This window comes from Oryza glaberrima, chromosome 9 (genome assembly GCF_000147395.1).
Source record: "Oryza glaberrima chromosome 9, OglaRS2, whole genome shotgun sequence".
NCBI lineage: Eukaryota > Viridiplantae > Streptophyta > Magnoliopsida > Poales > Poaceae > Oryza > Oryza glaberrima.
This window is the reverse complement of record NC_068334.1, coordinates 14253160-14268085: the sequence shown is the minus strand read 5'-3', so window position 1 is coordinate 14268085 and position 14926 is coordinate 14253160. Positions and strand designations below refer to the sequence as shown.

The 14926-nt window shown below is 43.3% G+C and overlaps 2 protein-coding genes across 2 annotated transcripts; both read left to right on the top strand.

Annotated features, from left to right (window-relative positions):
* Positions 1 to 2569: 2569 nt before the first annotated feature.
* Positions 2570 to 6957, top strand: LOC127784534 (putrescine hydroxycinnamoyltransferase 1-like). Its single transcript, XM_052311860.1, has 2 exons — positions 2570 to 3149; positions 5753 to 6957. Exons 1-2 carry the CDS (start codon positions 2709 to 2711, stop codon positions 6632 to 6634), a joined length of 1323 nt encoding a protein of 440 aa, XP_052167820.1. The 5' UTR covers positions 2570 to 2708; the 3' UTR covers positions 6635 to 6957.
* Positions 6958 to 11378: 4421 nt separating this feature from the next.
* LOC127784677 (uncharacterized) lies at positions 11379 to 14038 on the top strand. Its single transcript, XM_052312017.1, has 3 exons — positions 11379 to 11551; positions 11793 to 12757; positions 13366 to 14038. Exons 1-3 carry the CDS (start codon positions 11461 to 11463, stop codon positions 13765 to 13767), a joined length of 1458 nt encoding a protein of 485 aa, XP_052167977.1. The 5' UTR covers positions 11379 to 11460; the 3' UTR covers positions 13768 to 14038.
* Positions 14039 to 14926: the final 888 nt, after the last annotated feature.

The window sequence follows — 14926 nt, the reverse complement described above, 5'->3', positions numbered from 1 at the left end:
CATAGCATGTAACGTTACAAAAGGAGATCCAAAATAAATGTCTTTTGAGTAAATGATTGTTTAAGTTAATAAATGAGTAAGGGGTTTAGCAGGACTTATTGAAAAAGAAGTATCTCTCTAATCGTTTTATAACTCAAGTTGATAGGAAACAAGGAATTCTTATTTCTGGTCAGGTCTCATTAAAGTTAAAAATACTTTCTTAAATATGGGTTCCTGGATTGTTAATAATGAGGAACAAACTAGATTTTGGGAAGATAAATGGATAGGTAACGTGGCTTTTAAAGACAAGTGTCCGTCTCTATATGCCATTGTTCGAAGGAAGAATTCTTCAATTGCTAATGTTAAGAGATCTGTTCTGCTGAATATTTCTTTTAGAAGAGCTTTGGTTGATCAGAATTTAGCAAATTGGCATAACTTGTGTGCTTCTATTGTGCATATTCAGTTGAGTCAACTGAATGATTGTTTTTGATGGAATTATAATCAAAATGGTCAATTTACTGTTCGGTCAATGTATTTAGCCTTAATAAACAATGGTTATATTGAGATAAACAAGATTATTTGGAAACTTTGGATGCTTCTTAAAATTAAAATTTTTATGTGGTACTTGCTTAAAGGGGTTGTATTAACTAAAGATAATTTGGCCACGAGAAATTGGAATGGTAGCTTGAGATGTTGTTTCTGTATGAAAAATGAGACTATTCAACATCTTTTTGTGGAGTATCATTATGAAAAGTTTTTTTGATAATTGGTTTCTAGGGGTGAAAAAAAAAGAAAACTTATTTTCATAGGAGCATCTGTTATATGTTGCGCTCTATGGTTGAGTAGGAATGATGTCATTTTTATAAGTCACCATTTATTTCATACATGCAGGTAGTTTTCAGGCCAACACATTGGCTCCGGTCTTGGGCACAACTACAAAAGTGTGAGGAAGATAATGAGCTTTTAAATGCTGCATGCCGTATTCTTGAGACAACGGTTATGCAATTTTTTGTCAATTTTGAATAGAGGTTCACAAACAGAATTCAATAAATTGTGTACTCTTTATCTTGGGTTGGCAATCTTTAGTTTGTTTCTTCTTGATGGTTGGTTTCGTCTTTTAAGTTTCTTTGAACTTCACTCATTTTGAGTGTGAGATTGTAATAATTGGCTATAACTCTTTGAGCAAAGGCCGGGATGCTCTATTCCATTATCTAAAAAAAAGCATGTAATGTCACATAGAAACGAATGTGTGATATATAAGACAATTTGTGTTGAAAATTGAAGGCACAAAACAAGTTTGAAAGTACGAAATTGCAACGAAAATTAGTTGTAATAAAGTTGTTTGTCGACAAACTTTCTGAAATAAAAAATAACATAGAAGCATGTGAGGGTGGAAGGAGTATTGAAATTTTAAAGACTTCTATGGTCCCGTTCGTTTCTTCTGTAAGAAGTGGATGAAAATTTGGATTTTCGTGGCACGCTTTTCAAACTCCTAAACGGTATGTTTCGTGCAAAAACTTTTTATATGAAAGTTGTTCCAAAATATCAGATTAATCATTTTTTAAGTTTGTAATAATTAAAACTTAATTAATCACATGTTATTACCACCTTATTTTACGTGAAACACTACAAACACCACCTATATCTTCAAAGGAGATTTGGATAATGGTTTTGTCTAGAAAACCCCCAAAACATTATTTTTTTTCATATTATTTGGTTGTGGATGATAACATCTTTCCTAAATTTCGAAGTTTCAAACTTGAATGCTACTCTTATATCTTTATATGTCGACTCACCACAAATCCTTTATATTGCAATATTATTAGGACGCTTGGCAATTAAAATACTCTATATCCTATAAAAATAATCCTTGTATAAGATGTGATATATTCTAATACCACGAAACAAAATGCGACACAAAATCATATTATTAGAATATATTATATTTTCGTACTGGTTTTATTTTTTATAGGACGAAAAAATAACCTATGGGATGGTGGGAGAGATAAAACCAAGACTCTATAATATTCTCATGTTCCCAAATCCCACTTCCCACAGCCAAACTTTCATACAAACGGAATCGAAAAAAAAATCCATCCATTTGCCAACTCTCGGTGTATCAATACACCTTTATTGATAATTAGATCTTTGGTTCTGTCGTTATTCAGTTTTTTCAACCAGATTTTAATGCTTAACAGTACACAGTACTCCCTCTATTTCATATTATAAGTCACTATGATTAAGTCACTATGATTTTTTTCTAGTCAAAATTTTTTAAGTTTAATCAAGTTTATAAGAAAATATAACAACATTTTAATATAAAACAAATATGTTCAATATTGTATTTAATATAATTAATTTGGTATTATATATGTTGCTATTTTTTCTACAAATTTGATCGATTAAGAGCAACTTATAATATAAAAATATTCATAAGAAAAACTTGTACAAGAAGCTGCTTTTCGGTATTAAAGTTTCTGTCCAAATTGGACAGTTGTGACAGTCATCACCTAGCAGAATTAATCTTGTCTCCCAAAAGAAACAATAATATAGTAGTAATGAAAACAATAAACGTTATTCCCATCGCATCATCCTCCTCCACCTCTCCTCTCCGCCTATAAACCCCCTCACGCCCTTTCTCCCTTCTCTGCACACACAGAAATTCACACCCAAGCCGCTGTCACAAGCAAGGCATCCACACACACACACACACAGGTAGAGAGGGCGAGATGAAGGTGGAGGTGGTGGAGACGACGCTAGTGGCGCCGAGCGAGGCGACGCCGCAGCACGCGCTGTGGCTCTCCAACCTCGACCTCGCCGTGCCCAAGACGCACACCCCGCTGGTCTACTACTACCCCGCGCCCTCGCCGCCGCCGGCGGATGCGGGGGCGGAGGCGGAGGCGGAGGGGTTCTTCGCACCGGAGAGGCTGCGGGAGGCGCTGGCGAGGGCGCTGGTGCCGTTCTACCCGCTGGCGGGGCGGCTGGCGGCGGGGCCCGGCGGCCGGCTCGAGATCGACTGCAACGGCGAGGGGGCGCTGTTCGTCGTCGCCAGGGCCGACTTCACCGGCGACGAGATGTTCACCGACTTCGAGCCCTCCCCCGAGGCCCGCCGCCTCCTCGTCCCCTTCGCCGCCTCCGGCGAGCCCCCCTGCGTCCTCGCCATGGTCCAGGTACTCTCCAATTCTCCATTAATTAATCACCCCACCCCCATCATGGTTAACTTTCTCCACCTTTTTACCCCCCCCCCCCCCTTCCGGTAAATTTCTCCTCGTATTATTCCGGGAAAAAAAAAGGAGTAGTAGTTTTTTTTTTTCTTTGTATTTCTTTTTCTTTGCGTGGCACGTCGGTGGAAAAGTACAAACGAGTACAAGCCGTTTGGTCAGCCTCATAAATATCGCCCCACTGTCATGTGGGGCTACGTTGTAGTGGGACCCACCTGAACAGTGTCTCGATGCAGTTAACACACAGGTCGACTCGGACTTGCAATTTGCAAACCGGGTCGCAAGATGACGTGTCGACCGTCCATTGGCAAATTTTATTTTATTTTTTTCGAATATAAGTCCCTTGGCAAATTTATAAGCTTCGGCGAAATCCGAACAGAAAAAATCGGCACCTCTCGATAAAATCTTGATTGGTCCTGTAGTTACTGTTCGTCGTGTTTCTACCGTTTCTTTCGTGGACTGATAGGTTTGCTGTGCCGCTCGTGACCTCCCTGATTTGATGCTCTGCTTCTAGATTCTCCTTTAATTAATCGAGGTTTGCGAGCAAGATTAAGTGACTGTTTCGTCTATTGTATTGTGTGTAATTAAGTAGATAATAACCCGCTGGATAATCTGGCCTAAGCTTGCAAGCTGCGTCGTGTGGTGCTGTTGCATTCTGCAGTAGACCGGGTAGTACATGTCGACGTGCTCGTGTTTGTAAGGTATCGACGCTGTCAATTATCAGTGGGGCCCACCTCGCTAGATGTTTCCAAGCTGTAGCCTTTAATATGTTAGTGTGTGTGGCTAGTTAATTGCTAGGTGTGCAATTCTGTCATCGTTGACAAACAGTTAGAAATACTCAAATACATCGACCATTTGGATAGATACATATAACTGTATAAGTTGTGTACTGGAGTATAATAGTAGCTGTTCTTGTTCTGCTCTCATGCATGGGCATGATATAGTACTTGGATAGGAGACGTGTCTACTGGATAGGAGATGCAACTTGGTTTTGGATCAATTCGGCTAGTTATTAGTACTGGAAAAGAGCAGTTGACTTGTGAGCAATCATAGAGCCTGATAGTGTGTTATTCTGCACCGCCTTCTAGAACATCTTTACTTGGGATGATCTTCTAGAACACCTTTTTGTCAATCACCCATGGTGATTTGTTATTGGAGTACTAGTGATTAGCCAACTGTCAGCTTTTCCCATATGAGATGACTAGTATTTGATGCAGCTCCACCTCAGATCTTGTACGGTTCACAGTAGAAATAAAGCGAAATCAATCAACGCTAAGATCTTGACTCTCTGTCCTCCTGTGAGGACATCTATCTGCTCTGCAGATGGCCCATTCTGAATTTCTGATCAGGCTCGCATCGAGACTTTCGGTGTGTAGTTTGTCTCGTGGCTTCTCTTGAGGAAACCTTGCTTAGCACACTGTGTTAGACTGTTAGTTGTTAATCAGGTACTCCCTTCGTCCCAAAATATAAGGGTTTTGAGGTAGATAGGACACATCCTAGCTAGTACTATGAATCTAGATAGAAGCTTGTCCAGAATCGTAGTACTAAGATGTGTCACAGTTATCTAAAAGCCCTTATATTTTGCGACGGAGGGAGTAGCACTTATATAGAATGAATGATGCCGTATCGTGTATAACCATGAGCTAAGCTAATGTTTTGTAAGAAAGGAGAAAGAAACAGAGAGGCGTGACTGCACAACACAAGCTTTCTTTGATTTCCAAGCTCTTATCTTTTCCATATCCATGAGACCAAGAGCTAATCCCATGCTACCTGCTGGATGGGACTTGGAACACTTGCACCTGATCTGAATCATTGAGTTTAGACATGTGGTGTCCCACTGCTCCCGTTCGCTTTATCGTTTCTATCGAATGCGACGTTTTTATTGCTTTTGGCTCCCCCCTAGATCCATCCATGATAGCCCATGGTTCTCGGATCAGGATGCGAGCACTGGCTTAGTCGGGATGACATGAGTGAAAAAATAATCCTTCAGATTAGCATAGGTCGTCTGAAGAAAGTTCACCATCTATCATCTGATCTGAGAAGAAACAGAAGATAAGGCAAATGACCCTGGGTCCATGCCAAGATTGTGATGGTAATGTTAATCTACTGAATCAGCCGCAGTCTGTATTGGAGACGCATGCGGATCTTCGCGTGATTTTTTTGGCTGCAAGTAGGGACAAGTTGCTGTCATGATGTAGTAATTCTGAAAGGTTGGATGAGTTCTAACCGGCAACCGCCAGCCGTTATGAAGAGACAAAGCGACACGATCGGGAGATGCTTAGCTCGCCATTGTTGACATTTTGGAGAAAGTGGAGTATTATATCTATGATTAATAGTGTGTGGTTGTCTGGTGACATCACTAGATTATAGTACAGTAGAAAAGTTTCAGAACTGGGCGGCTGCTTGATGGAGCAGAGGAAATTTGGCACTCTGAAAGATAAAATTTTAATATCAAAGTCAAACAATTGATGCACGTAACAATTTAGCATGAATTTTTATATCGTATCAGGATCTGCTGATTCAAAAAATTGAAAAACTTTGGATTGATGCAGGTGACGTTCCTGAAGTGTGGAGGCGTGGCCGTCGGCACGGGCATGCACCATGTCACGATGGACGGCGCGGGCGCGTTCCAGTTCATCCGGACGTGGACGGGTCTGTCGCGTGGGCTCGACGCCGCGGCCGCGTCGCCGTCGCCGCCGTCGCACGACCGCACCCTCCTCCGGGCGCGCTCGCCGCCGCACGTCCCGTTCGAGCACCCGGTGTACTCCCCGAGCTACCTCAACGGGCTGCCGCGGCCGTTCGTGACCCGCGTCTACTCCGTCCCGCCCAAGCTCCTCGCCGACATCAAGGCCGCCTGCGCCCCCGGCGTGTCCACGTACGGCGCGGTGACCGCGCACCTGTGGCGCGCCATGTGCGTCGCCCGGGGGCTCCCCCACGACGCCGAGTCGCGGCTGCGCGTCCCGGCCAACATCCGGCAGCGCGTCCGCCCGCCGCTCCCGTCGCCCTACTTCGGCAACGCCATCGTGCGCGACCTCGTCACGGTGCCCGTCCGCGACATCCTGTCGCAGCCGCTGGGGTTCGTGGCGGAGCGGATCAAGCACGCGGTGGCGCGCGTGGACGACGCGTTCGTCCGCTCGGTGATCGACTTCCTGGAGCTGGAGTCCGAGAAGGGGAACCAGGCGGCGCGCGGGCAGTTCATGCCGGAGACGGACCTGTGGGTGGTGAGCTGGCTCGGGATGCCCATCTACGACGCCGACTTCGGGTGGGGGCGCCCGGCGTTCGTGGCGCCGGCGCAGATGTTCGGCAGCGGCACGGCGTACGTGACGCAGGCGCCGGACAAGGACGACGGCAGCGGCGGCGGCGTGTCCGTGCTGTTCGCGCTCGAGCCGGAGTACATCCAGTGCTTTGAGAAGGCCTTCTACGGCACAGAGTGATATGATGCGGCGGCGGCGGCGGTGGCCGGAGTTTAGAGCTGGAGGACATCGAGCGACCTGGGATGCATGATGACGCCGAGGTGGTGTCGACGTCTGCTGACTCTGTGTCATGCTCAATACATAACATAATATGCGTTATTTGATTTGCGGTAGAAGTATTTAGTGTATGCTGGTACTGTGCAACAGTGCAAGTGTGATGAGCTGCTGCCTTGTTGGTTGCAGCTCTCTCTACACAGACACTTTGGTCTGTCTTAAGTTCGTATGTACAAAAAAAAAATCAAATGGAAATGAAAATGACTATGGAAGCAAAGAAAGTTCGCAAACGTTTGGTTATTTGTAGAATAAGCGAAACGGCATATTTGCAAATGAAAAATAATTTGTGAACAAAACTTTTATATACGTGTTGTTAGCGATTTAACTTTTATATACGTGTTCTTAGCGATTTAAAAGTAAATGTTGAAAAATAAACTTCAATAAAAAAAACCTTAAAATCAGCTCTAAATTTAAGTTTAAAAATTTAAATTTTGGCTGATAAACATTAGCCTAAGCGAAAAGATAAAGCCCTATGGTGCAGGGCTCGAAAATTCGATCAAAACCGGACGAACTTCGTGAATTTCGTTGTTTCCGGCCTGGGACGAAAGCACAATTTCGTCAGGGAGTTCGAACACTTTTGAGATTTTCCAAATTTGAGAAGGACAATGAAAAATGGGGAAAAAGTCCTAAAAACAATCATGTTTTTGTGGTACAGACTGGCAAAAAAAAATAATAAACTGCATTTGCATAAAAAAGGGGGGAAATCCTGAAAGTAGTCTCTTTTTTTTTTTCAAGAAACCTCAATTGACGTAAATAAAAAAAGAAGTTTGCATTTGCATATTGGGCCGAGACCATGAAGCATGACAGACCGGTTAGGCCTATATTGAGCCTGTATGTTTCTCTATTTGTATGCTCTTTCTCTCGCACGCAGTCTGTTGGCATCTGAAATTTCGCTCATCTTGCTTGGAATTTCGATAACTCAACCGGATTTTGATGCGTGCCAAGTGGACTTCTAGGATTTGAATTCAAATTTTCTTTACTCAATTTATCCAAAAACTATAAATTTTTTGAATGACTTTCGTGATTTTCGTCATATCGCCAGCGTCCGGCATCCACGGCGTATTCAGTAATGTAAACCTAGGTGGTTACTACGTTAACCTTAAGGTGATCATATTAATATAGGATGTATGTACGTATTTATACGAGTAAATATGCACATGCATATATAAGTGTGTTTGTACTATGGTTCGAAAAAGAAAAAAGTGTATTTAATTTTATCCTAACTATTTCATTGGGTCACTTAATCTTTCAAAGTATGTTTTAGCTTATTTTACCACAAAACCATCGAAAATGATTCATTTTACCCATTGATAAAATTTCTCCTTTTTAATTTGTACAGTTTGTATTTTAAGGTAATTTTTTTACAACCATTGATAATGCCATTATCAAAATTTTAATAGTGAATCATTTTTAATAGTGTACTGTAAGGTGCAAAAAGACTGAAAAATAGTTAAGGAGGTAGGTTAAATACTTAAATGCTTTGACGAAATAGTTAGAATATTTCTTTTTCGTTACTGGACATTGATTTGGGCCCTCGTCCGTGTGACTGGCGCACACGCCGTGGCGTGTTCACGGCTCACCCTCCACGCGACCACGCCGCGCCCACCTATGGCACTTGGCGCGCCACCTCTGGCATTTGGGGGGTGAGTTTTGTGATACGCGCCACGTGTTTTAGGGTGTGTGTGCTTTTCAATCTGCTTTTACTTATACAAAAGCCAAAAACAAATCAAAGGGCTAAAAGCCACAATTACTTTTGCTCCAAAGCTGTTTTTAGTGTAGTACAAATCCAAAAGTAGTTCCTATCCCTGCTTTCATTGCCTTTTGAGAGAAAAAAATTATCCATCTATGCCATTATGAAAAAACGATTCGCATTTTTTCTTTCTTTCCCGTTCCCCTTCTCGCCAGACCGAGTGCCTAGCCATTCGCAGTTCGACGCGGCACTAGGTTTGCGCCACCGCCAGCGCGCGCCGCCCATGCTCCCGCCGCCGGCGTGCTCCCGTCGTCGCGAGCCGCGTCGCCCGGCGCCGGCATGCTCCGACGCCCGTCTCCCCGTCGCCCACCCCCACGCCACCCAACGCCGCCCCAGGCCGCCCGACGACCGACGGCTGTCTCCCTGTCGCTCGCCCGGTGGCCGTCTCCCCGTCGCCCACCCGACGCCGCCCACGCCGCGCCGAAGCCACCTCTGCTCGACGCTGCTTGAAGACACCCCTGCTCGACGCCGCCCGACGCTGCTCCGATGCCTTCGCCGCTGCTCCAGCCGGTTTGAAAGGTGAGGCCGAATCGCCCCTGCCCCTGCTCTTGTGTTGATGCATGTGTTGTCCCTAGAATATTACAGAAAATTGATTTTTGGCCTGCAAATTGATTGAAGAAAAATTTATTTGGTTCAAGAATGGGTGACAAGGCAGATTGGGGTGATGATTTTGTAAGGCATTTGTTTGATGTTTGCAAAGAAGAGATAGAAGCTGGGAATATACCCATGGGAATTTTCACCACTACCGGTTGGAAAAATGTTGTTTTCAAGTTTGCAGAAAAATCGGGTGACAAGTGAACCAAAAAACTCTCGCTGGTTTTTGGAATTCGACATCAGGAAGTGTTTTCACACCATCGACAAGAGGAGGATAGTTATTTTGAGATATGGCATCATTTTATGAACCATTTATCTTTTGCTCTGTTTATGTGGACCATATCACTTTGATGGATGAAAAACTAATATATTTTGATGAAAAACTTAATACATTTTTTCTACAAATTGGCCTTTTAAATACAAAATATTGAATAGATTAGGTTTGTACGAGTAATTTGTATATAAACAGTCATGCATGCCATTAGGGGCATTACAGGTATTTCTTATACAACTTACAGTTTCACAGCTGCTCTAACCAAACGGACTTCTGCTTTTCCCACAGTTTATTTTACACAGCTGCTTTTCCACAGTCCACAGATCACAGCAGCTTTTCCAAAAGCCACAACTCTACCAAACACACCCTTAGGCTGTGTGAAAATTTTCGCCGCATTACATTAGATATACAGACACATATTTAAAGTATTAAATATAGTCTAATAATAAAATAAATTACAGAATCCGTCTATAAAACTACGAGATGAATTTATTAAGTCTAATTAATCCGTTATTAAAAATATTTACTGTAGCATTATATTTCTCGCAATTTATACGCAATCTAACTAATTAATTTTTTCTGTATATATTTAATACTTCATATATATATATATGTCCAAATATTTCACTCATTTTATTTCGTGAGACAGGATGAAAAAATTATCAGCTCTCCGTCTGCCCAGTGATATCCGCATTCGCCTTTTCTGACTGCTGTTCCCTGAATGCACGTGGCATCAAGTCAGGAGAGGCATTGAACAGGAGATAGAAAAGCCCACAAGTTCTCTTCGAGAAAGAGAAGTATTCCATCCATACTTATAAAAGAAGTCGTTTTGGACAATTTTCAAGTTAAACCTTGGACATATAAATCATGAATAACTCTCAAATTATTAAGTTTGGAAATATAAAAATTATATGAATAGATTTGTCTTGAAAAATACTTTTAAAAAATATACATATATCACTTTTCAATAAATATTTTTATAAGAAAAAAAGTCAAAGTTGTGTTTTGAAAACCGTATCTCTATCCAAAACAATTTCTTTTATAAGTACGGAGCGAGTACTCCCGCATCATCTGCAGAATTTTTACGACGGTTAATTTATTTTTCATAAGAACGGAAGTACGGAACAAAACACCCGCATTTCACCCGCATTTCTTAAGATGATGATAGGTGTCGGGTGAAAATCTGATCTGCACACTAGATTAGCTACTAATTACACACTTCGCCATTGTGTTCGGTAAGACTAGAAATTATTAAGAAAAATAAAATAAATTTTACCCCGTTAAATTGAGTAGATTAAATCATACAAGTATTAGTTGCATACAAGTATAATTATACAAGTATTACCCCGTTAAATGGAGTAGATGCACAGTATTAGTTGCATACAAGTATAATTGTACATATAAAAACAAAACATCAAATTTATAATATGAAATTCACTCCTAAATTTAATATTAATATATAAAGCTGTATATAAAATTCAGCTCACGTAAGATTGCATTGAAAAATCCCCTAGTTTGGACTTTGGACTAACACGGTAGAAAACGATCATGCTCTTTAGCTTATCAGTCGTAACCAAAATTTAAATTTTAAATCTTAATTTTGATTATTTTAATCGTAGTTTTTTTTTCAACCATTATTTTTATAAATCTCGAATCGATATAAAAGAAAATTGAGGACTGCTACAAAACGGGATTCCGTTGCAACGGGATAGACATATTAAGTATTCTCTTGTACGAGTATCACAGGTATCAGGTCCTAGGTATCACAGGTACCGGGTAATAGGTATCACAGATATCAGGTACCATGTAGCTGGTACCAAAACAGGTATCATACTGTCTTATAGATGGTATCCTGTTACAACATGATACCGTTGTCTGAAGAAAATTACCCACACATTATTTTTCTCGCAAATCATCGCTTCTGAAGATCACACAACGGAAGTCCGGAACCCACGCCCAAATCAAAAAGAAGCGGACGCCCCCCAAAAAGTTCAAAACTTTCCAAAACATCGTGTGCGCGGCTGCATCGCCGCCCACCCGCCTCATCGCATTCACAACTCTCGCCTAAAAGGCTAAAACCCTACCTCCGCCGGCCGAACCCGTCTGGATTCGCCAATGGAGTTCCCCCGCCGCGGCCAATCCTCCCATCCCGCCGACGACGACGACCGCCGCCGCCTCCGCTTCCCTGACTCCACCCCGCCGAGCGGTAACCAATCCCAACTCCCAAACCCTCGGTATTCCCCCAAATTCGTTGTGCGATTTTTTTTTTTATTTTTGGCTACGAATCGCATTATCTCTGTTGCAAATGATGATCTGGTGGTAGATTGGTAGTGAATGATGCTAAGATTTGTTTTCATGATGCAGTAGTTGTAAGCGGGGTTAGTGATTTTATTTTTTATTTTTTATTTTTTATTTTGATTTTGATGGTGTTGTGTTCATGGGCAAAGGACGCGAAGCTAGCCCGGCTCCGGCGCAGGGGGACGCGGTGACGGCGGCGCTGGGGCGGCAAAGGGAGGAGCTGCTGTGGGAGCTCCACAAGACGAAGATCCACCGGGAGATGCTCTTGTGCCAGCTGGTCGAGACGGAGCGCGCCATGGCGGCCCGCGGCCACCCCGCCACGCCACCGCTCCCGTGGCCGCAGGGCGACCTGCTCCCGGCGCGGGAGTACGCGTGGCGGAGCACGCCGTGGGAGGAGCAGGCGAACGCGAACGCGCACGCGCACGGTGCCCTCTCGGCGCCGCGCTCTGGTGACGAGGAGATCACCCCGTGGTGGCGCCGGAGCCCGTCGGCGGTGACACCCCCGGTGTACCCGCACGTGGAGCGCTCTCCGTCGCCGCCGATTGCGCGGGGATGGCCGGCCGACGATGACGAGCGGCAGGAACGTGGGGAGCCATCCGGGTCGCCGGCGATGGCTCCTCCGGTGCGGCATGCACCTCATGTCGAACAGTCCACACCAGTGCCGATCAAGTCGCCTGCGGCGGAGGCCGTTTGTATGCCATCTGGGTCACCGGCGATGGCTCCTCCAGTGCAGCCTGCTCCTCATGTCGAGCAGTCCACACCATTGCCGGCCAAGGAGCCTGCGGCGGTGGCGAAGGTGGAGGCAGATGCCATTGTCCAGACTGCGGCCAATGCTGATGCCGACCAGGCGTTGCTCGGCAAGGGGGCGACACCAGGAGGGCAAGGTTGCATTGGTCAGAAGGGTGAGGAAGGTGATTTCGCCATCGACGGCCATGGCAGGCAGCTGTTGGGTGAGATGAATGTAAGCAAGAGCACCGAGCAGCCAAAACCTACAGAATCCATCTCTGGAGACCACACCGATGAACTTGTCCAGAAGCGTTATCAAGATAATAAGCCGGCAGATCAGGAGATTGCAACATTGGACAAGCAGAAGCGAGTAGGGTCCAATGATGAGGTGATTCGCTTCCGTTACTGTTGTTCCCCAGTTTTTGCTGCCTTTTCATGTTTACCTATCAAGAATGCTGTTCAGATTATGTTTGCATGTGCCCATACTCCATATTGCCATACTGTGCCACACTTGTACAGTGTACACTTGCGCTATATATTTCTTTGTATCGACCTTTCACCAGCATCTTAGCTTGTTTACAAATCCATAGGCACTTATAGGAATCAAGGCCCATTTATGTGGGATTTTAGCTTACAATATCAAGTTCAAGAATGATCTACTAGCATTTTACTTGCAGATCAGGAATTGTGTGTGGAGAGCTAGAAAAACTATATCAGTTTTCGTTGTGTTTACTTTTACGGGCAGATTGAGGTAAGCAACTGAACAGGTGGAAATTTAAAGGTGTAGGATAAAATGTCTATTCAAAATCAGCAAGTTTCATCTTTAATGTTGCAGTGTACAATTTATAGTAGTATTAGTATATATTTAGTTAGTTAAACTGTAGGATTACCATCGTTCACACATCTGGCCTTATTTATCACTTTGCCTATCTGAGATAAGATATTTGAGATGATACTGTTGTGTTGATGCTCTATAACAAACTTGCTCTGGAACAGCTTACACCAGAAAGGAGATCCTCTGGTGTGAAGAGGCAGCTGGCTTCAGGAACCTCACTGGCAAAGAAGCCGAGGTCCCAGGGGAGCTCCATCACTTGCTCCCTCTGCAAGGTCACCATGACTTCTCCCAGGGCGCTGGTTGAGCACCGGGCATCCCTCCTGCACCGGTCTAACCTCGCGCCATTGCGATCGGGGAACAAGGCCACCACTGAAGCTGCGCAGCCCGCGGAGAAGAAGACCGAGAAGCCAGAGGCATCTGAATGGAACAGCAGTGCACACCACCACCAGAATCGGATGTACTACTGCGATATATGCGAAGTGAGGTGCAGCAGCGAGAAGATGATGGCGTCGCATCTCGCCGGGAAGAGGCACAGGGAGCGGCACAACTCCATTTTCATGTAATGATGATGGGACACAGTACAAGCTTGCCGCTTTGCCGCAGACCTGCAGCAGTGCAAAAATTACCATTTTGTTTGAAGGAAAGATTGTTTAGGGCATGTTTGTTTAGGCTTATACGATCGATTTATGAAAAGTCTAAGCCTAAACAAACAAATCAATTTATTGCTTCGGCTTTTTAAGCCATAAGAAAAAACTACATGTCACAGTAGTTTTTTGGGATTATGGAAAGTGTAGTTTTTACTCGACCATTAAACTCAGGCTTCGAAGTCACTGTCTTACAAAAACATCCTCCATTCAAAAGAGTTGGCTTAAAAGCTAGTAAACCTAAACAAAGGCTCTGTTCGGATCCGGAGAGCTATTAAATAGCCCTCCGGAATCTTGCTATTTAGGAGTATTACACGTAGATTACTGACAAAACTCATTCCATAAGCTCTAGGCTATTTTGCGAGACGAATCTAACGAGGTATATTAATCCATGATTTGCTACAGTGATGCTACAGTAATTAGCCGCTAATTATGGATTAATATACATAATTAGATTCGTCTAGCAAAATAGCCTAGGGGTTATGGAATCGATTTTGTCGTTAATCTACGTTTAATACTTCTAAATAACAAGATTCCAGATGAATATTTAATAGCCTAGAGGATCCAAACAAGGCCAAAGAGGGTTTTAACTTTTAACCTGATGCTTATAAGTCATGATTGGTGTAAATTTTTGGGGTAAATCTTCTGTACTTTATACTATAGTGTATTCTGCTTATTAAAAAAACAATATTTCCTTCTATTCTTAGTGGTGCAAAAGTTCAGATTAAAAAATACCAAGCAATGAGAAAAACTCTAAAAATTAAGTTGTATGAGGTTGAAGGATAAATTTTGCAGAACTACGGAGATTTTGGCATGCGGGCGTACAGCACGTAACCTTAGGTATTTTGATGCTACAATTTTACAAAACCTCATCCTAAGCAAATCTGTTTTTAGATAATTGAATGAAGCATCTCGGCCTTTGCTCAAGACCTACATCCAATTATTTTAAGGTTAACACAAAAGCAAACTCACACAAGAAGTATGTAGTCAAAGTTAAAAACTAAAAGTAGAAGCAAATTAATACAAACCAAACAAGATAAAGACCTCACAACTACTAATTCTATCAACTATTGATTTT